This window comes from Cherax quadricarinatus, chromosome 96, assembly GCF_038502225.1.
Source record: "Cherax quadricarinatus isolate ZL_2023a chromosome 96, ASM3850222v1, whole genome shotgun sequence".
Classification (NCBI taxonomy): Eukaryota; Metazoa; Arthropoda; class Malacostraca; order Decapoda; family Parastacidae; genus Cherax; species Cherax quadricarinatus.
In genome coordinates, this window is record NC_091387.1 from 3,246,511 (window position 1) to 3,269,910 (window position 23,400).

The following is a 23,400-nucleotide window of genomic DNA, read 5'->3' on the forward strand; positions in this document are numbered from 1 at the left end:
AGAAAGTGTTCTAGACTGGTTGTGTACAGAAAGTGTTCTAGACTGGTTGTGTACAGAAAGTGTTCTAGACTGGTTGTGTACAGAAAGTGTTCTAGACTGGTTGTGTACAGAAAGTGTTCTAGACTGGTTGTGTACAGAAAGTGTTCTAGACTGGTTGTGTACAGAAAGTGTTCTAGACTGGTTGTGTACAGAAAGTGTTCTAGACTGGTTGTGTACAGAAAGTGTTCTAGACTGGTTGTGTACAGAAAGTGTTCTAGACTGGTTGTGTACAGAAAGTGTTCTAGACTGGTTGTGTACAGAAAGTGTTCTAGACTGGTTGTGTACAGAAAGTGTTCTAGACTGGTTGTGTACAGAAAGTGTTCTAGACTGGTTGTGTACAGAAAGTGTTCTAGACTGGTGGTGTACAGAAAGTGTTCTAGACTGGTTGTGTACAGAAAGTTCTAGACTGGTTGTGTACAGAAAGTGTTCTAGACTGGTTGTGTACAGAAAGTGTTCTAGACTGGTTGTGTACAGAAAGTGTTCTAGACTGGTTGTGTACAGAAAGTGTTCTAGACTGGTTGTGTACAGAAAGTGTTCTAGACTGGTTGTGTACAGAAAGTGTTCTAGACTGGTTGTGTACAGAAAGTGTTCTAGACTGGTTGTGTACAGAAAGTGTTCTAGACTGGTTGTGTACAGAAAGTGTTCTAGACTGGTTGTGTACAGAAAGTGTTCTAGACTGGTTGTGTACAGAAAGTGTTCTAGACTGGTTGTGTACAGAAAGTGTTCTAGACTGGTTGTGTACAGAAAGTGTTCTAGACTGGTTGTGTACAGAAAGTGTTCTAGACTGGTTGTGTACAGAAAGTGTTCTAGACTGGTTGTGTACAGAAAGTGTTCTAGACTGGTTGTGTACAGAAAGTGTTCTAGACTGGTTGTGTACAGAAAGTGTTCTAGACTGGTTGTGTACAGAAAGTGTTCTAGACTGGTTGTGTACAGAAAGTGTTCTAGACTGGTTGTGTACAGAAAGTGTTCTAGACTGGTTGTGTACAGAAAGTGTTCTAGACTGGTTGTGTACAGAAAGTGTTCTAGACTGGTTGTGTACAGAAAGTGTTCTAGACTGGTTGTGTACAGAAAGTGTTCTAGACTGGTTGTGTACAGAAAGTGTTCTAGACTGGTTGTGTACAGAAAGTGTTCTAGACTGGTTGTGTACAGAAAGTGTTCTAGACTGGTTGTGTACAGAAAGTGTTCTAGACTGGTTGTGTACAGAAAGTGTTCTAGACTGGTTGTGTACAGAAAGTGTTCTAGACTGGTTGTGTACAGAAAGTGTTCTAGACTGGTTGTGTACAGAAAGTGTTCTAGACTGGTTGTGTACAGAAAGTGTTCTAGACTGGTTGTGTACAGAAAGTGTTCTAGACTGGTTGTGTACAGAAAGTGTTCTAGACTGGTTGTGTACAGAAAGTATTCTAGACTGGTTGTGTACAGAAAGTATTCTAGACTGGTTGTGTACAGAAAGTGTTCTAGACTGGTTGTGTACAGAAAGTGTTCTAGACTGGTTGTGTACAGAAAGTGTTCTAGACTGGTTGTGTACAGAAAGTGTTCTAGACTGGTTGTGTACAGAAAGTGTTCTAGACTGGTTATGTACAGAAAGTGTTCTAGACTGGTTGTGTACAGAAAGTGTTTTAGACTGGTTGTGTACAGAAAGTGTTCTAGACTGGTTGTGTACAGAAAGTGTTCTAGACTGGTTGTGTACAGAAAGTGTTCTAGACTGGTTGTGTACAAAAAGTGTTCTAGACTGGTTGTGTACAGAAAGTGTTCTAGACTGGTTGTGTACAGGTTACATGCAGCCTTAATAACCCTCGTCTTGACACTAGACCTAATTAACAATCTAAAACAACTACTTCACTATCATTTCATTATAACATCACTTATTACAATAAAATACTTCATTACCCTTCACTATAACATCACATATTATGTAAGCATTCCACAATCTTTCACTATATCACTTATTACAATGTAACAATTACTCCACAATCCTTCACTATAACATTACGTGGGTCACTTAACTGAGCTACAGACAACAGCACATCCAATCCCGTCTTCACTTGACCAAAACTTAAATAATCATAGCTGTCAGGAAGATCTCTGGTATAGATCAGGAACTGACTGCTCTTGTCTGAGTGGCTGTGGCCAGACACCAGCCCTGCTGTTAGCTGTCTTGACTTTCCCCCAACAGCTATAAGCCCTGACAGCAGGGCTGCCCCCCCAGAACCATTGTTAGTTTCATAGTCACCTCCTATGATAAATTCCCCTGGTTGACCCTTGTTAGCTACGCTAAGAAGGTTAGTGTTAGTGTACGATGACCCTCTCTCTCCAGTACACAGCATCAGGAACTGTTGACCTCGCCCAATGGTCACATCTACTTGCATACACACTTGACCTTGACCTTCATCTCCCCAGGCTAGGTCAAGGAAGGTACAGATTGGAGAAGTTCCAACAATCTTGCGCAAATGTCGGTACTGAAACAGATAAAACAATGGAAAATCGTTATATATTAGGTTAGGTTAGGTAAGGTTTGCCAGGAAACAGGACAAGTGTTTCCTGATACGGGTCTTAGTTTACCTGGAGAGAGTTCTGGGGGTCAGCGCCCCACTTGTCCTGTTTCCTGACAAACATTATACAGGGTATTTCGGGCAGTAACAACAAACACAGAAAATAAAAATTAAAATATAAAATGATGAAATAGAATAAGATTTCGAACTTCTTGACTAGTAAAACAATATAGTAGATGCTCGGAATTTTAGACTAGCAAAGTGAAATGATTGATAAGAAATATTTCCAACAAAGAGACACTTGTGTCTCCTTGTTGGAAATATAAACACATATGCAGTATAATGTGATCCTTTATTAACAACGTTTCGCCCACACAGTGGGCTTTTTCAAGTCACAAACAGATCTAGATCTGTTTGTGTTTGTAGGTCTGTTTGACTTGAAAAAGCCCACTGTGTGGGCGAAATGTTGTCAATAAAGGATCACATTATACTGCATATGTGTTTATATTTCCATTGTGTCGGTATTTTATACCATTTATTTCCGTCTCCTTGTTGACCTTGTGTATAATACTGTTCTTTTATTAACAACGTTTCACCCAACCCTGACAGTAGGGTGGGATTTAAGTGAGGGAAACAATGGCATTTGTCCAGGGGCCCCCACCCACATATAAGGGCCCCCTCCCCAAATGGGGGGCCCTAAAATGTGGGGATTTGTGTAGCTTAGTGGCCATGGGGTAAAATGCACATAAGGAACATAGTTGTAGAAAATTTGGTGCATTTTCCAAAATTATGTTTCATAATTTTTAAAATGTAATTCGATGATATGTATTGCTGTTGGTTTAAAAATTAATTTGGAAGTGATAAAGAGAACCAACAGACAAGTAGCGTCGGGTGGAGGAGGCGCCATATTGGGAAATTTGTGGAAGATCGGTCTGAATACCGGTTAATATAATCAATCGCCATCGAGGCCAAATTGAATTGGAATGGCCTCAAAGGACCAGAAAATAATGCGGTGACGCCTTACACTGCAGACTGAGAAAAAATAAGTATGAAAACCACTGCAATAGAGTGGATACAGGGTGAAATAAGAGGATGCCATGCTGGAATTCAATCGTGGGACCACATGGATTTCGAGAATTGGATTTTGAACTGGGAAATAAAGCCATCAGCACTCACAGCTAAGTAAATCTTTTTATGTTGAGCTATCTGGCCAGTTTAGTTTCTTCATAGTAAGATATTTGTTGTGGGTGATCCAGCGGCAATCAGCGACCTCAAGAGAAAATTTGGTAAGTGTGGGTGATAACCAATTAATTTTTTCCCTAATATTGTATATATATCTGTGTACCCCCTTCCCCCCTCCTTCTGCAAGTCCACCTCACATTATACAGTCCACTTTTAATTTAAATATTAGTACCAGAATTTACTGTAAGTAATGGTTCTTACAATCATAATAATATTCATTTTTACAGGTATATTATGCAACTTTTACAGACCATAGCTGACACCAATGACATACGTACTACTATATAGAAAGCCCCTTGTTATGCAGAACATTTCGGGTAAATTAGGTCAAATTTGTCCCCAGGATGCGACCCACAGCAGTTCACTAACACTCAGGTACCTATTTTACTGATAGGTGAACATGGACAGCAGGTGTTTTAAGGAAACACGTCCTAATGTTTTCACCCTTACCGGGGATCAAACCCCGAACATCAATGTGTGAGCTGAGTGTGCTAGCAACCCAGCTACGGGCTTTATTGCTAGTTTATTAGTCAGAAAATAGTGCTTCTTGACTCAGGTCTTCATTTTGTTTCCTGACGCGGGTCTTAGTCATATGATGACCCACAGCTGGAGTTTTTGGTCATTTGACCGAGGCCTTCCGCTGGCTTACCAGTCCATCCCTTTAAAAATTAACTTCAGTGTTGTTTGTCACTAGATCAAGAATGATTTTAATTATAACAAATTTTTAAAGGTTAACCGATAAGCCAGTAGAAGGTCTCAGTCAGATGACCAAAAACTCCAGCTGCGTATCATCATTTAACTAACCTGGAGTTTACCTGGAGAGAGTTTCGGGGGTCAACGCCCCCGCGGCCCGGTCTGTGACCCGCATCAGGAAATGCTCGTCCTGTTTCCTGACTAAACTTTCCCAAGTAATGCTTATTATAACAGTCTTCAAATAGGGAAGATACGTCATAATATACACCTGGAAAGTCCTAGAGGGACTAGTCTCAAATGTTCAGATGGTGCAATGAAAAAGAGGCGGGTAACACAAAGGTAACACACAAGGTAACACAAAGGTAACACACAAGGTAACACAAAGGTAACACACAAGGTAACACAAAGGTAACACACAAGGTAACACAAAGGTAACACACAAGGTAACACAAAGGTAACACACAAGGTAACACAAAGGTAACACACAAGGTAACACAAAGGTAACACACAAGGTAACACAAAGGTAACACACAAGGTAACACAAAGGTAACACACAAGGTAACACAAAGGTAACACACAAGGTAACACAAAGGTAACACACAAGGTAACACAAAGGTAACACACAAGGTAACACAAAGGTAACACACAAGGTAACACAAAGGTAACACACAAGGTAACACAAAGGTAACACACAAGGTAACACAAAGGTAACACACAAGGTAACACAAAGGTAACACACAAGGTAACACAAAGGTAACACACAAGGTAACACAAAGGTAACACACAAGGTAACACAAAGGTAACACACAAGGTAACACAAAGGTAACACACAAGGTAACACAAAGGTAACACACAAGGTAACACAAAGGTAACACACAAGGTAACACAAAGGTAACACACAAGGTAACACAAAGGTAACACACAAGGTAACACAAAGGTAACACACAAGGTAACACAAAGGTAACACACAAGGTAACACAAAGGTAACACACAAGGTAACACAAAGGTAACACACAAGGTAACACAAAGGTAACACAAGGTAAGATAGATGAGCTAAGATTAATTGCAAGTGCAGGAAACATAGATATTATTGCTATAACAGAGACCTGGCTCAATCTGAAAGATAGAGAGATGCCATCTGAATGTCACATACAAGGCTATAAATTATTCCACACTGACAGGGTCAACAGGAAAGGTGGTGGAGTAGCGATGTATGTCAGAGACAATTTAAATTGTTGTGTTAGACAAGATATTAAATTAGAAGCGTCAGCCACTGAATCTGTTTGGTTACAGCTTCTCGAGGGCCGAGAAAAACTAATTTTGGGTGTGATTTACAGGGCCCCAAATCTTGATAGGGAGTGCAGTAAACTTCTATGGGACGAAATTCGTAAGGCATCTACATACGAAAATGTTGTGCTAATGGGAGATTTCAACTATAGACAGATTGACTGGAGCAATTTGACAGGAAATTTAGAGTCGGGTGACTTTCTTGATACGATCCAGGATTGTTTTTTAAAACAGTTTGTGACAGAGCCAACTAGGGGAAATAACCTCCTTGACTTGGTTCTTGCCAGTAGGGAAACACTAATTAATAATCTTGAGGTTAATGATGAGCTTGGGGAGAGTGATCACAAATCACTCAGTTTTAACATATCATGGAATTCCCCTAATAATGGCAATCAAGTCTCCGTCCCTGACTTTCGCTTGGCTGATTTCATAGGACTGAAAAATTACTTAGGTGGGCTGAACTGGAATGACCTGACTAGGGGTCAGGTAGGTGGTGATGGTTGCCGATATGATGCTTTCCAGGGCATAGTTCTAGCTGCTCAGTCAAATTATGTTCCAAATAGGGAAATCAGATCAAACAAAAATGATCCTAAATGGATGAACAATAGATTAAAATATCTGATTGGTCAAAAGAGAGGCATATATAGGCAAATCAAAAGAGGAGAGGGGCAATTAAGAAATCGATATATTCAGTTAAAGAGAGAAATAAAAAAGGGAATTAGAAAAGCAAAAAGAGATTATGAGGTTAAAGTTGCAAGAGAATCGAAGACTAACCCAAAAGGATTCTTTCAGGTATACAGAAGTAAGATCAGGGACAAGATAGGCCCACTCAAAAGTTCCTCGGGTCAGCTCACTGACAGTGATAAGGAAATGTGTAGAATTTTTAACACATACTTCCTCTCAGTTTTTACACAGGAGGATACCAGTGATATTCCAGTAATGATAAATTATGTAGAACAGGACGATAATAAACTGTGCACTATTAGGGTCACAAGTGACATGGTCCTTAGGCAAATAGATAAATTAAAACCTAACAAATCCCCAGGCCCTGATGAACTGTATGCAAGGGTTCTAAAGGAATGTAAAGAGGAGCTTAGCACACCTTTGGCTAATCTTTTCAACATATCACTACAAACTGGCATGGTGCCAGATAAGTGGAAAATGGCAAATGTGATACCTATTTTCAAAACAGGTGACAGGTCCTTAGCTTCGAACTATAGACCAATAAGCCTAACCTCCATAGTGGGAAAATTTATGGAATCAATAATTGCCGAGGCAGTTCGTAGCCACCTTGAAAAGCATAAATTAATCAACGAATCTCAGCATGGTTTTACAAAGGGACGTTCCTGCCTTACGAATTTATTAACTTTTTTCACTAAGGTATTTGAGGAGGTAGATCATGGTAACGAATATGATATTGTGTATATGGACTTCAGTAAGGCTTTTGACAGGGTCCCACATCAGAGACTATTGAGGAAAATTAAAGCACATGGAATAGGAGGAGAAATTTTTTCCTGGATAGAGGCATGGTTGACAAATAGGCAGCAGAGAGTTTGCATAAATGGGGAGAAATCAGAGTGGGGAAGCGTCACGAGCGGTGTTCCACAGGGGTCAGTGTTGGGCCCCCTGCTGTTCACAATCTACATAAACGACATAGATGAGGGCATAAAGAGCGACATCGGCAAGTTTGCCGATGACACCAAAATAGGCCGTCGAATTCATTCTGACGAGGACATTCGAGCACTCCAGGAAGATTTGAATAGACTGATGCAGTGGTCGGAGAAGTGGCAGATGCAGTTTAATATAGACAAATGCAAAGTTCTAAATGTTGGACAGGACAATAACCATGCCACATATAAACTAAATAATGTAGATCTTAATATTACGGATTGCGAAAAAGATTTAGGAGTTCTGGTTAGCAGTAATCTGAAACCAAGACAACAGTGCATAAGTGTTCGCAATAAAGCTAATAGAATCCTTGGCTTCATATCAAGAAGCATAAATAATAGGAGTCCTCAGGTTGTTCTTCAACTCTATACATCCTTGGTTAGGCCTCATTTAGATTATGCTGCACAGTTTTGGTCACCGTATTACAGAATGGATATAAATTCTCTGGAAAATGTACAAAGGAGGATGACAAAGATGATCCCATGTATCAGAAACCTTCCCTATGAGGATAGACTAAGGGCCCTGAAACTGCACTCTCTAGAAAGACGTAGAATTAGGGGGGATATGATTGAGGTTTATAAGTGGAAGACAGGAATAAATAAAGGGGATGTAAATAGTGTGCTGATAATATCTAGCCTAGACAGGACTCGCAGCAATGGTTTTAAGTTGGAAAAATTCAGATTCAGGAGGGATATAGGAAAGTACTGGTTTGGTAATAGAGTTGTGGATGAGTGGAACAAACTCCCAAGTACCGTTATAGAGGCCAGAACGTTGTGTAGCTTTAAAAATAGGTTGGATAAATACATGAGTAGATGTGGGTGGGTGTGAGTTAGACCTGATAGCTTGTGCTAACGGGTCGGTTGCCGTGTTCCTCCCTTGAGTCAATGTGACCTGACCTGACTAGGTTGGGTGCATTGGCTTAAGCCGGTAGGGACTTGGACCTGCCTCGCATGGGCCAGTAGGCCTTCTGCAGTGTTCCTTCGTTCTTATGTTCTTATGTTCTTAACACAAAGGTAACACACAAGGTAACACAAAGGTAACACAAAGGTAACACACAAGGTAACACAAAGGTAACACACAAGGTAACACAAAGGTAACACACAAGGTAACACAAAGGTAACACACAAGGTAACACAAAGGTAACACACAAGGTAACACAAAGGTAACACACAAGGTAACACAAAGGTAACACAAAGTGTCAGGGGCCCAAGACTATTCAACTGCCTCCCAGCATGCGTAAACGGGATTACCAATGGACCGCTGGCTGTCTGTCTGGACAGGCACCTAAAGTCAGTACCCGACCAGCCGGGCTGTGGTTCGTATGATGGTTTACGTGCGGCCAGCAGTAACAGCCTGGTTGACCAGTCTCTGATCCACCACAAAGCCTGGTCATGGAACTGGGACGCGGGGGCGTTGACCCCCACAACACCCGTGTGTTAATATAGTTAAGGGATACATGAAATATTAATCTATCTTACTGCAATCTTGAAGGCGTTGGAAGGAGGAGGTCGATTCGTGATGGCATGAAGATAGAACTGGTTGGCAGGTTGACCATCCCTATGAGAGAGTTGAGCTGAACCCTGGTGACCATTCTCGTCCATCACAGCATACACCAGTCCTTCTTTCACTAATGTTTCCAGCAGCTATAAAAAAAAAAAAAAGATATGGGTGACTTTAATATAGTTCCACCTACCTACCATAAAAGAAAACTGATAACTAAATTGGTCAGTAAGAGTCAAATGGAGAGGTCAAGAGCAATAACTCGACCCATGCAAGCAGAGGAAGGTACAGGGGTTGAGTTGGTCCTCCATTTGCAGCTAACACCCCTCAAGGAAGGTTCCTTGATGTTGGTGAGGGGCTCTTGATTTAGGGAATTGGATCTGTGCTCCAGTTCCCCGAATTAAGCCTGAATGCCTTCCACATCCCCCCCCCCAGGCGCTGTATAATCCTCCGGGTTTAGCGCTTCCCCCTTGATTATAATAATAATAATAATAATGCAGCTAACACAACAACACTAATTCGTCGAGGAATTGATTCATATAGCATTCGAACAGTATCCAGGGGAATTTTGAGTCATTCCTCAAGCAAAACCTGCTCTAACTCTTCCAAAAACAACGGTAGAGGAAATCTGTTCCAGTTGACCCCACAGATGCTCGATAATATTTCGATCCGGCGAGTGTGGCGCTACTCCATGTGTCCGGCTTCATTTCTGTTCTTCATACCAAATCTGAATAAATCTAGCTGTGTCAGATGATACATTATCGTCTTGGAAGCTAGGGCAGAGACTTGTAACATTTAAATTGATTATTTAGTCATTTAACACTTCAATCAGCAGTTGTTCACGTTATTTTATCCACCTTCTGAGCACAAAATGCGTACACTGAAAGGCCTGAACACATAACCTAGCATAACACCTGGATCCATACCTTTAAAACTAACAAAGTTTACCCTTAATGATCATACTATACTTGAAGAATTTAAGATAATCTGATCTAAGGAACAGAAGATACCTTCAGTTCCTCTGAAACTTACGGGAATCTTGCAGGCTGTTACTGCAATTTGTGAAGGACTAACAGGATCCAGCCAGTAACCCTCTCCAACAGAGGATATCGTGGTTGCAAAGCGACAACTTTTCATCTCAACCACTCCATACACAGGAACAGTCTGAGCCAATAGGTCTTCCAGCTGAAATTAAAGTTGACGTGTCAGCAGATGGGTCTATGAAAGATGAGGTAAATCATAGAATTAACGAGGTGTAAAAAGGTGAGTGGTGCATTGAGGAGTCTGTGGAGACAAAGAACTTTATCCATGAAAGCAAAGTGGGGGATGTATGGGAGTATAGTTATACCAACCATCTTGTATGGGTGTGAGGCATGGGTTGTGAATGTTGCAACAAGGAGAGGGCTGGAGGCAGTGGAGGAGACTGGAGGACAGTGTGTCATTTGAATATAATGCAGAGAATCATTAGTTTGGAGATTAGGAGGAGGTGTGGGATTACCAAAACTCTTATCCAGAGGGCTGAGGAGGGGTTGTTGAGGTGGTTAGGACATATAGAGAAGATGAAACGATATAGAATGACTTCAAGAGTGTATAAATCTGTATTGGAGGGAAGGCTGGGTAGGGATCGGCCTAGGCAAGGTTGGAGGGAGGGGGTTAAGGTTTTGTGTGCGAGGGGCTTGGACTTCCAGCAAGCATGCATGTGCATGCTAGATAGGCGCAAATGGAGGCAAATAGATTTTAGGACTTGATGTACTGTTGGAGTATAAGTAAGGTAACATTTATGAAGGGATTCAGGGAAACCAGCAGGCCTGGAGATGGGAAGTACAGTGTCTGCACTCAGAAGGAGGGGTGTTAAAGTTCCAGTTTTATAACTGTAGTGTAAACGCACCTCTGGCAAGACAGTGATGGAGTGAATGATGATGAAAGCTTTTTTTCAGGCCACCCTGCCTTGATGGGAGACGGCCGATATATTAATAAAAGAAAACATAAGGCCGGTATACAATGTTAGATATGAGTTGAACATGCCTAGCGTGGGTCTGAAGGCCTACTGCGGTGTTTATTATAAGATAAAGAATTAGACACATGTGCAACATCTGGGTATCTTTATTGCAATACAAGGATATAACCGGAAGACAGCAGAACTATATACCAAAGATAAAGTGATCAGTCCCTCAACAGCATCGACACCATGCCCAGCCCTTCTAGGGTAGGGTAGGTGCCTGAGCCCGAGCCTTTAGCTCATAAGACTGTTATTCCCATTAGCCCCCTTGGGGCGGGGATGGCAGACCAGAGAGGCCTAGCTTGTGGCTAGGCCTGGGGACAGTTGGTCCCAAAGATGAGGAGGTACTTGTGCCTCCTCCCATGGGAGACTTAGGTCTCAGACACTCCCTAAAGAGGGAGCCAAGGCCGGGCCACCACTTGGAAAAGGCCCGGGCCGGGAGAATACCGGCTAATATTTAATAATAATAATAATATAATTACGATCGACACCATGCCTAACCCTTTTAGGGTAGGGTAGGTGCCTGAGCCCGAGCCTTTAGCTCATAAGACTGTCATTCCCATTTGCCCCCTTGGGGCGGAGATGGCAGACCAGAGAGGCCTAGCTTGTGGCTAGGCCTGGGGACAGTTGGTCCCAAAGATGAGGAGGTACTTGTGCCTCCTCCCATGGGAGACTTAGGTCTCAGACACTCCCTAAAGAGGGAGCCAAGGCCGGGCCACCACTTGGAAAAGGCCCGGGCCGGGAGAATACCGGCGAATATTTAATAATAATAATAATCCCTCAACAGCATTTAAATAATTATTTCTATTAAACACTGAGGACATATTTCCTGTATATTAAAGCTCTTGAACCATATAAATCATTATTTCAATAGATAACAATTCCTAAAAATGCTTGGAACATATTCTTTACAATAAACCTGTCCACATTTCAAACTGGTTTAAACAAATCCACGTTTTTTAAACTCACAATTATGATAATTAAGTCAGACTACATTAATCAGATAAAAAATACCAAAGATTAGAGCAGTTATCGATAATTCTTACAAAGTCACAAGTCCACAGTAACTTACTGACATAAGCACAGCTCGGGAGGGGGGCAGGTGATCTTGTATGTTTCCGAAGATAAAGGAGTTATCTTTAGAGATAAGAGGTACATATCTCTGCTTATCTTTACTCCTCAGTGATGCATACACTTCTGAAGTCTTCACATAAGCACACAACAGCTGTAAATAAAAATATTTCGAAGACATTCTGGCTAACTTTCTTGTTTGGGATCGATTCCTGTTGGCTTTGTTGAAGTTTCTCGCTACAGGATAATTATTATAATCAAAAGGAAGCGCTAAACCACAAGGGTTATACAACCCAATGCACGATAAACTATTTTTACGAAGTGCAATTTAATAATGATTCCAAACTGATTGACACTGTCAAAATATATAGAAAGTATGTATTTCTATATACATGATAATCTGGAAAACTCACAGTAATCCAGATAATATATATATTAAGGTGTATATACACTGATAAATGTGCATATACAGAAGTGTGTATATACAATGGGAGATGTGTATATAAAGAGATATGTATCACTCAGTGCATGTACACTGAGAGGTGTATATTACTGCATATACACTGAGAGGTGTATAACACTGTATGTACACTGAGAGGTGTATATCACTGCATATACACTGAGAGGTGTATATCACTGCATATACACTGAGAGGTGTATATAACTGCATATACACTGAGAGGTGTATATCACTGCTTATACACTGAGAGGTGTATATCACTGCTTATACACTGAGAGGTGTATATCACTGCATATACACTGAGAGGTGTATATCACTGCATGTACACTGAGAAGTGTATATCACTGCATGTACACTCAGAGGTGTATATCACTGCATGTACACTCAGAGGTGTATATCACTGCTTATACACTGAGAGGTGTATATCACTGCTTATACACTGAGAGGTGTATATCACTGCATGTACACTGAGAAGTGTATATCACTGCATGTACACTCAGAGGTGTATATCACTGCATGTACACTCAGAGGTGTATATCACTGCATGTACACTCAGAGGTGTATATCACTGCATGTACACTGAGAGGTGTATATCACTGCATGTACACTGAGAAGTGTATATCACTGCATGTACACTCAGAGGTGTATATCACTGCATGTACACTGAGAAGTGTATATCACTGCATGTACACTGAGAAGTGTATATCACTGCATGTACACTCAGAGGTGTATATCACTGCATGTACACTGAGAAGTGTATATCACTGCATGTACACTGAGAAGTGTATATCACTGCATGTACACTCAGAGGTGTATATCACTGCATGTACACTGAGAAGTGTATATCACTGCATGTACACTCAGAGGTGTATATCACTGCATGTACACTGAGAGGTGTATATCACTGCATGTACACTGAGAAGTGTATATCACTGCATGTACACTCAGAGGTGTATATCACTGCATGTACACTGAGAAGTGTATATCACTGCATGTACACTCAGAGGTGTATATCACTGCATGTACACTCAGAGGTGTATATCACTGCATGTACACTCAGAGGTGTATATCACTGCATGTACACTGAGAAGTGTATATCACTGCATGTACACTCAGAGGTGTATATCACTGCATGTACACTGAGAAGTGTATATCACTGCATGTACACTGAGAAGTGTATATCACTGCATGTACACTCAGAGGTGTATATCACTGCATGTACACTCAGAGGTGTATATCACTGCATGTACACTCAGAGGTGTATATCACTGCATGTACACTGAGAAGTGTATATCACTGCATGTACACTCAGAGGTGTATATCACTGCATGTACACTCAGAGGTGTATATCACTGCATGTACACTGAGAGGTGTATATCACTGCATGTACACTGAGAGGTGTATATCACTGCATGTACACTCAGAGGTGTATATCACTGCATGTACACTCAGAGGTGTATATCACTGCATGTACACTCAGAGGTGTATATCACTGCATGTACACTGAGAGGTGTATATCACTGCATGTACACTCAGAGGTGTATATCACTGCATGTACACTCAGAGGTGTATATCACTGCATGTACACTCAGAGGTGTATATCACTGCATGTACACTCAGAGGTGTATATCACTGCATGTACACTCAGAGGTGTATATCACTGCATATACACTGAGAGGTGTATATCACTGCATATACACTGAGAGGTGTATATCACTGCATATACACTGAGAGGTGTATATAACTGCATATACACTGAGAGGTGTATATAACTGCATATACACTGAGAGGTGTATATAACTGCATATACACTGAGAGGTGTATATAACTGCATATACACTGAGAAGTGTATATAACTGCATATACACTGAGAGGTGTATATAACTGCATATACACTGAGAAGTGTATATAACTGCATATACACTGAGAGGTGTATATAACTGCATATACACTGAGAGGTGTATATCACTGCATATACACTGAGAGGTGTATATCACTGCATATACACTGAGAGGTGTATATCACTGCATATACACTGAGAGGTGTATATCACTGCATATACACTGAGAGGTGTATATCACTGCATATACACTGAGAGGTGTATATAACTGCATATACACTGAGAGGTGTATATAACTGCATATACACTGAGAGGTGTATATCACTGCATATACACTGAGAGGTGTATATCACTGCATATACACTGAGAGGTGTATATCACTGCATATACACTCAGAGGTGTATATCACTGCATATACACTGAGAGGTGTATATCACTGCATATACACTGAGAGGTGTACTTCAGTGTTTAAAGACTAAAAGTTTCATATCCCAGTATATATACTGAGAAGTATATATCTCTCAGAGTATATACACTGGGAATATATTTTCGGTTATATGGATTTAATTCTAGGTGTTAAAGAGGAGACATACGACCATAATAACCCTGGTGTAGTAGATAGACTTCAAACCTAATTAACCAAACACTAAGAAGCAAATCATCTGGTGACTTATATATTAGATTTTTAATTAATGAACGATTATCTTGATAACAAAATTATGATAATCTTGTTAAGATAACCATTATTCTTGGGATTTTAAGTAAACATGAATAAAATACTTAAAGAACACAGTTTATATACACACTGATGTGCATATCTCTTGTCTAGTAGCGATAAGAGTACATAAAAATATATGCAGGGTAGTAGGGAAAAAATGCTAGTGTAACTTTGAGGAAAAATCTCTAGATATTTCCCTGGTCATTTCTTCTTCTCCGAGGCTGTGGGTTCCTATTTACCAAATAAACACAGGGTGTTTCAAAACAAGGACCCACTTTCAAAACAGTATATATCACAATCGGGTCCATCTTTTTAAAACACCCTGTCTTCTCTTCCAAAACACACAGGACCAACAACATACCTGTGGAAAATACTGTATATATTTTCCAGAAATTCGGTATTTATATGTAAATAGATGGCCATACTGTATTTAATAATATTTATATAATAGAAAACGGAAAGCCTGCGTCTGCGCAGACGAGACTCGCCATCTTGGCTTTGAATTGGATACAACGTTAGTGTAATGGGAAGGAATTTTCGTGCTCTAGAGGATAAAATTTGGCTGACACTTCTCAAATAGGAGGCGAAATTGGTGGATATGCATTCCTGCATAATTTGAGATATCAGACGACTGGACAAGACAGCTCCAGGAACCTCAGATAAGCTCTCTAGATTTGTGTATAATTCTGGCCAGTGTTTTCATAAATTTAGTTAGTGAGGTTTTTCTGAGTATGATACAACTTAATATCCAGTCAAATTGGTGAGTGATATTAAGATATATTTTCCTTCTGTTATGCAAATGTGTGTATATATAACCATTTATTATTTTTAATATACAGTCCACAAATTTATATATTTACCAGTATTCCTGGTGTACGTATATTTCATTTAATTAATAGGTCCAGAGCAACTTGTGGATATGACAGTGGTAGGTATCGAAGGGGGACATTTTTTGCGGCCTAGGTGTCCCAAATTCCTACTTTTCTAACTGATAAATAATAATTATCTGTTCATTTACTGTTATGTACATAATGATACATTCAGCTAAATGCAATTTTCCACAATACCATTTTCTTAGTGCTTTGTGCAATCTCCTGAAGTTGCGTGTCTGTAAGGCAGGTTACGAACTCCCAGTTCATAAGTTCGAGTGCTGTACTGGTCATCATGTTCATCTGTGGGAGAGAAAAATAATATTGTACCATAATTTGGAAGGCAAATGACAGCAATAGGTATAAATGAGTTGAGGGGATATTGCTAATTCTGTCTCTGTTGAATTGATGGGCTTATCGTGGGCAAAACGGATTCTCATTAATGTATATATATATATATATATATATATATATATATATATATATATATATATATATATATATATATATATATATATATATATATATATATATATATATATCTAGATGTGTGTATCTGTGTGTATATATACATCTGGATGTGTGTATCTATGTGTTTATCCATGTGTGTATACATCTAGATGTGTATATCTATGTGTATATACATCTAGATGTGTGTATCTATGTGTTTATACATATAGATGTGTGTATCTATGTGTATATATACATCTGGATGTGTGTATCCATGTGTGTATACATCTAGATGTGTGTATCTATGTATATATATGTATACATTATATATATATATATATATATATATATATATATATTTAGATGTGTGTATCTATGTATATATACATCTAGATGCGTGTATCTATGTACATATACATATAGAAGTGTATATATCTTACTGTATGTACATTTACAGGTAAATATCACAGTGTATACGCCCTCTAAGGCAGGGGTTCTCAATCAGGGGGAAATTCTTCCCCTGGGGGAATTTTAGGTTGTTTCAGGGGACCTGGTACCACTGAACAAAGTGTGGTAGCCTGTAGATTATATATCATATGTAGAGCTGTAGTTTTTAATTTAATCCGTGACATTCATTAAACATTACGTGAATAATGCAGAAGCCTGGTCGCAGACCGGGCCGCGGGGGCGTTGACCCCCAGAAACCCTCTCCAGGTATTCTCCAGGTATACTCCAGGTATACTCCTCTCCAGGTAAATGTATATGCACTGATATAGAAAATAAATTCAATATTAGATGCATATTAATCACCTATAAATGTACATGCATAAGAGATATACATTTCTAGATGTATATATACATATATATACACACATTTAGATGTATATACACATAGATTTGGAATGTACGTTTTGAGTCAGTCTTGGGAAGAGGTAATAACACTTTGATATATGGTGAAAAGACTGAATGGGACCCAAAAAAAATTTTGAGAATTACTTCCCCAAGATATATAAATCTTCCAAAATTTATTTTTTATTTCTTTGTACAGTATACAGCGTGTACTTTACATGTAATAAAATATTGTTAGAGACAAGTAAAGGCAGTAACGTACCTGAGCATACAACTGTGTAGGTATACTGAGAGGGGTGTTGCATTTTTGAGAATCACACAGTGTCTGGGGGACAAGAGATGGAGATATAACCCCATGGAAATGGATCCAAGGAAATGGAGATATAACTCCATGAAAATGGATCCAAGAAAATGGAGATATAACTCCAATTTATAGGATAGAGAGCCATTCATCAACATTAATTCCCCCCCCCATCCCCCATGAAGGGTCACTTTAGGAGACAGAACAGACTCTTACCTTCTTAGCTTTTGATAGAAGAGGCTGATCTGGAAAGCTATTTTCGAAGTCCTTTATCCAATTGCTAGCTGCTCCTTCAAATTGCGAAGCATCAGTATTACAGTTATTCATTTCTTGCAGAGTTGCAGCCTTTGCAATACGGTCCTTAAGGGTCCTAAGATCCTGCATCATTGCACAACCTTCTTCTCTTCTCTTGCTGGCTGTGAGTTGTTCCATCTGGAGGGCCTCTTCCAGGTCTCCATACTTCCCTATTACTCTTTCTTTGTTTCTGAGGAGGTTCTTGTGAGCCTGGATTTGCTCTTCAAGTTCCTGATTATAATGGCTAAGCTGAGACACAGCTTTGTTGCACTTATCAATCTGGCAATTGACCTCATTCCTCGCCTTTGTCATCAGGTTTTCAATAGCCTTCTTAATACTCACAACTGCGCATTCATCTCGAGGATGGTCGATTACTGTACAAGCCTGACAGATCCACACCTCGCAAGTGTCACAGTGGAACAACAGATACTGGCCATGTTCCCCACAGACTCCAGCATTCAACTTGGGAGTGAAACCACCGGATGCCATGGAAGTGGAATCCACCACAGGAGAATTATCGACCGAATACATCTCCTCTACGGTGTAGTTAGGTTTGAGTTCAGAGGCGGAAGTGAGAGTGTGCTCACTGCGGCAGTTGGGACAGGTAAGATACCCACTTTTGCTTCTGATGATGTCGTGGATACAACTACTGCAGAAGGTGTGACCGCAAGGCAGCACTCTGGAGCGACGGGTATCGAAGTCGTAGACAGAAAAACAGATTTTGCAGTGAGAAACCTTCTTGTTCACCTGTCGGAAGAGATAATAATGACAGCAGACTTTTCCAATCTGACACAGAAGTGACTACTATAATGATAGGTAACTTAAAGGAGATCAATCCCTTACCCTTGATCTATCATGGAACAAGGCTAAGGGGACCGAGGACCTATCAAGTCCATCAACCTTGGAGAAAGGGGATTTGGGGTGGTCAGTCCCTCAGCCTGGAGGGACTGACCACCTCATCTGCATTTTGTACTCAATAATGACTGAAGAAGCCTACTGTGTAGGCGAAACGTTTCCTCAATAAATATACCCAATTGTTATATATATATATATATATATATATATATATATATATATATATATATATATATATATATATATATATATATATATATATATATTATACATCTATATATCAGCCATAACCTGCCAGCATAGTTAAGTTTGGGAAAATTTACGTTTCAAACGCTGTATGCCCCTACGGCTTTAGCGCTCTCCCGAAAATTTAAAGGAATAATAATAATAATTATAATAATAATAATAATTATAATAATAATAATAATAACGACCCTCACCTATATATAATAAAAATATATAATAACAAATATTGAAATTTAAAACTAAGAGTGAATTAGAACTAATTAGAATTTAGAGTAAATTAGAATAAATAATATATCAAAATTAAAAGTCAACAAAGAGTAAATTAGAATAAAATAATAAAAACAAAAACATTGTAAAGGTGTGCTCCCCTGGCAGGTCACGTGACCAACTTGTTGACAACAACGAAGATATTTTTTTCGTTTTTTCGTTAAAAAACGATGAAAAAACCGGATAATAGTGTGTGAAAAGTGTACAGTGGAACACTTAAAGTGTACAGCATCACTTTAAGTGGTCAGTAGGTGGTTGAATTCTTCCTGGAGTGAAATATTACGTTATGTTATATTAGGCTCTAATATAAAGTTTGCTATATACTTTTTGTGTTAAATTTAATATCACAAAAAAAGGGGTTGTTATAGTACATGCTGTTTAATTTTTGTAGCCTTAATGACCCTGGTGTAGTAGATAGACTTTAAACCCCATTAACCAACCTTAATGACCCTCGTGTAGTAGATAGACTTTAAACCCCATTAACCAGCCTTAATGACCCTGGTGTAGTAGATAGACTTTAAACCCCATTAACCAACCTTAATGACCCTGGTGTAGTAGATAGACTTTAAACCCCATTAACCAGCCTTAATGACCCTGGTGTAGTAGATAGACTTTAAACCCCATTAACCAACCTTAATGACCCTGGTGTAGTAGATAGACTTTAAACCCCATTAACCAACCTTAATGACCCTCGTGTAGTAGATAGACTTTAAACCCCATTAACCAACCTTAATGACCCTGGTGTAGTAGATAGACTTTAAACCATATTAACCAACCTTAATGACCCTGGTGTAGTAGATAGACTTTAAACCCCATTAACCAACCTTAATGACCCTGGTGTAGTAGATAGACTTTAAACCCCATTAACCAACCTTAATGACCCTGGTGTAGTAGATAGACTTTAAACCCCATTAACCAACCTTAATAACCCTGGTGTAGTAGATAGACTTTAAACCCCATTAACCAACCTTAATGACCCTGGTGTAGTAGATAGACTTTAAACCCCATTAACCAACCTTAATGACCCTGGTGTAGTAGATAGACTTTAAACCCCATTAACCAACCTTAATGACCCTGGTGTAGTAGATAGACTTTAAACCCCATTAACCAACCTTAATGACCCTCGTGTAGTAGATAGACTTTAAACCCCATTAACCAACCTTAATGACCCTGGTGTAGTAGACTTTAAACCCCATTAACCAGCCTTAATGACCCTCGTGTAGTAGATAGACTTTAAACCCCATTAACCAACCTTAATGACCCTGGTGTAGTAGATAGACTTTAAACCCCATTAACCAACTTAATGACCCTGGTGTAGTAGATAGACTTTAAACCCCATTAACCAACCTTAATGACCCTGGTGTAGTAGATAGACTTTAAACCCCATTAACCAACCTTAATGACCCTGGTGTAGTAGATAGACTTTAAACCCCATTAACCAACCATAATGACCCTCGATGTATGACCCTGGTGTAGTAGACTTTAAATCCCATTAACCAACCTTAATAGTAGACTTTAAACCCCATTAACCAACCTTAATGACCCTGGTGTAGTAGACTTTAAACCCCATTAACCAACCTTAATGACCCTGGTGTAGTAGATAGACTTTAAACCCCATTAACCAACCTTAATGACCCTCGTGTAGTAGACTTTAAACCCCATTAACCAGCCTTAATGACCCTCGTGTAGTAGATAGACTTTAAACCCCATTAACCAACCTTAATGACCCTGGTGTAGTAGATAGACTTTAAACCCCATTAACCAACCTTAATGACCCTGGTGTAGTAGATAGACTTTAAACCCCATTAACCAACCTTAATGACCCTCGTGTAGTAGATAGACTTTAAACCCCATTAACCAACCTTAATGACCCTGGTGTAGTAGACTTTAAACCCCATTAACCAGCCTTAATGACCCTCGTGTAGTAGATAGACTTTAAACCCCATTAACCAACCTTAATGACCCTGGTGTAGTAGACTTTAAACCCCATTAACCAGCCTTAATGACCCTCGTGTAGTAGATAGACTTTAAACCCCATTAACCAACCTTAATGACCCTGGTGTAATAGATGGACTTTAAACCCCATTAACCAACCTTAATGACCCTGGTGTAGTAGATAGACTTTAAACCCCATTAACCAACCTTAATGACCCTGGTGTAGTAGATAGACTTTAAACCCCATTAACCAACCTTAATGACCCTGGTGTAGTAGATAGACTTTAAACCCCATTAACCAACCTTAATGACCCTGGTGTAGTAGACTTTAAACCCCATTAACCAGCCTTAATGACCCTCGTGTAGTAGATAGACTTTAAACCCCATTAACCAACCTTAATGACCCTGGTGTAATAGATGGACTTTAAACCCCATTAACCAACCTTAATGACCCTGGTGTAGTAGATAGACTTTAAACCCCATTAACCAACCTTAATGACCCTGGTGTAGTAGATAGACTTTAAACCCCAAACCCCTTAAACCCTGGTGTAGTAGATAGACTTTAAACCCCACTAACCAACCTTAATGACCCTGGTGTAGTAGATAGACTTTAAGCCCCATTAACCAACCTTAATGACCCTGGTGTAGTAGATAGACTTTAAACCCCATCAACCAACCTTAATAAGCCTGGTGTAGTAGACAGGCTTCAAACCCCCATCAACCAACCTTAATGAGCCTGGTGTAGTAGACAGGCTTCAAACCCCACAGGCTTCCATCATTAAGTTTTAGCCTCACCAGCACCAATCAGAGACCCTGATCTACCCATCACTCAGGTAAGTGATTTAACGTTATTGCTGTTATTTAAACCATGTATACCTGGAGGTGGGGAGATCTTGATCCAAGGAATGACACCTGTTCATCCTCTTCCTTGGATCGAACCTGATTGCCTCCCATTCCCCTCTCAGTGTTTAGTGCTTCCCAGCTAAATGTAATAATAATAATAATAATAATAATAATAATAATAATAATAATAATAATAATATACTTGCACATTACAATTAAATAATCTCTTTTTTTATTGTTCACAGAGAGGTATATTATATTGTTCACAGGATATATACACAGAGATATATTATATTGTTCACAGGATATATACACAGAGATATATTATATTGTTCACAGGATATATACACAGAGATATATTATATTGTTCACAGGATATATACACAGAGATATATTATATTGTTCACAGGATATATACACACAAAAGTATATCACACTGTTCACAGGATATACACACAGAAGTATATCACACTGTTCACAGGATATACACACAGAAGTATATTACACTGTTCACAGGATATACACACAGAAGTATATCACACTGTTCACAGGATATACACACAGAAGTATATTACACTGTTCACAGGATATATACACAGAAGTATATTTCACTATATATATACTAAGAGTTTAATCACTCCAATAGGTTGATATACGAGGCTTTACCGCTGTGAAGGGGAGAAATATACTCCTGTAATCTGTCAGTATATATGTACTCTGAAAAATATACACTTCTCAGTGTATATAGACTGAAAAGTATACACTTCTCAGTGTATATAGACTGAAAAATATACACTTCTCAGTGTATATAGAGTGAAAAATATACACTTCTCAGTGTATATAGAGTGAAAGATATACACTTCTCAGTGTATATAGACTGAAAAATATACACTTCTCAGTGTATATAGACTGAAAGATATACACTTCTCAGTGTATATAGACACACTTCTTAGCAAATATTATTGTATAAATCCTTTGGATTATCCAAAACTTGATAATATTTATTGGGAAGCGCTACACTCGTAAGGGTCATAAAGCACCTAGGGAATGGGTAGTAATCAGGTTTGATCCTAGAATAAGGACTGGTAACTCCAATTAGTGAGATCAAAAGCCTTTTATAAGCTAAAAAATTGCAAATTGGTTGTCAAAAATAAACTCTTACCGACTTAGACATTTTCAGATGCCATTTCTCCTTAATGTGGATTTTGATGACCTGTAAAAATGAGAAAAGAAAAATGTAATAAGTATAGTTTAATAATAACGTGAAATTTCAACATAAATGAACCACTTAAAGGGTAACTATATCATTTAAAATGTTACCTGTATTACAAATAAACAATATTTATAAGACGATGCGTACAACCTGTTTGGTGTTCCATGTCTTGTGGGTATTTGAAGGGAAATGTATCTTATCTACTAGCCTGTTATCTTGTTATCGTGTTGGTATTTTGCGCTCTCTAGCCACTTGTTATTTAGCAAAATTAG

The 23,400-nt window shown here is 39.1% G+C and overlaps 1 protein-coding gene across 3 annotated transcripts; it reads right to left on the minus strand.

The window, feature by feature from the left end:
* Nucleotides 1-1,785: 1,785 nt before the first annotated feature.
* LOC128701782 (E3 ubiquitin-protein ligase TRIM4) lies at nt 1,786-23,373 on the minus strand. Of its 3 annotated transcripts, none has more exons than XM_070105001.1 (8): nt 23,279-23,340; nt 23,078-23,128; nt 17,692-18,516; nt 16,074-16,178; nt 11,990-12,142; nt 9,951-10,103; nt 8,897-9,061; nt 1,786-2,495 (listed from the first exon to the last, which is right to left on the minus strand). In XM_070105001.1, the coding sequence occupies exons 2-8, from the start codon at nt 23,087-23,089 to the stop codon at nt 1,986-1,988; spliced, it is 1,923 nt and encodes a 640-aa protein (XP_069961102.1). In that variant the 5' UTR covers nt 23,090-23,128; nt 23,279-23,340; the 3' UTR covers nt 1,786-1,985. The 3 variants fall into 3 exon arrangements, with proteins under 3 accessions (XP_069961102.1, XP_069961103.1, XP_069961104.1); XM_070105002.1 differs by having other exon boundaries at nt 1,843-2,495; nt 23,276-23,373; XM_070105003.1 differs by having other exon boundaries at nt 1,843-2,495; nt 23,236-23,286.
* Between the last annotated feature and the right edge of the window lie 27 nt (nt 23,374-23,400).

Bases quoted from the DNA above. Each gene is read 5' to 3' on its own strand.
- LOC128701782 (XM_070105001.1), bottom strand. The intron at 16,179-17,691 runs GTAAGAGTCTGT...TCTCTCCCACAG, and splicing joins TTCTATCAAAAGCTAAGAAG to ATGAACATGATGACCAGTAC. The intron at 10,104-11,989 runs GTAAGTTACTGT...CTTTAATTTCAG, and splicing joins CCCGAGCTGTGCTTATGTCA to CTGGAAGACCTATTGGCTCA.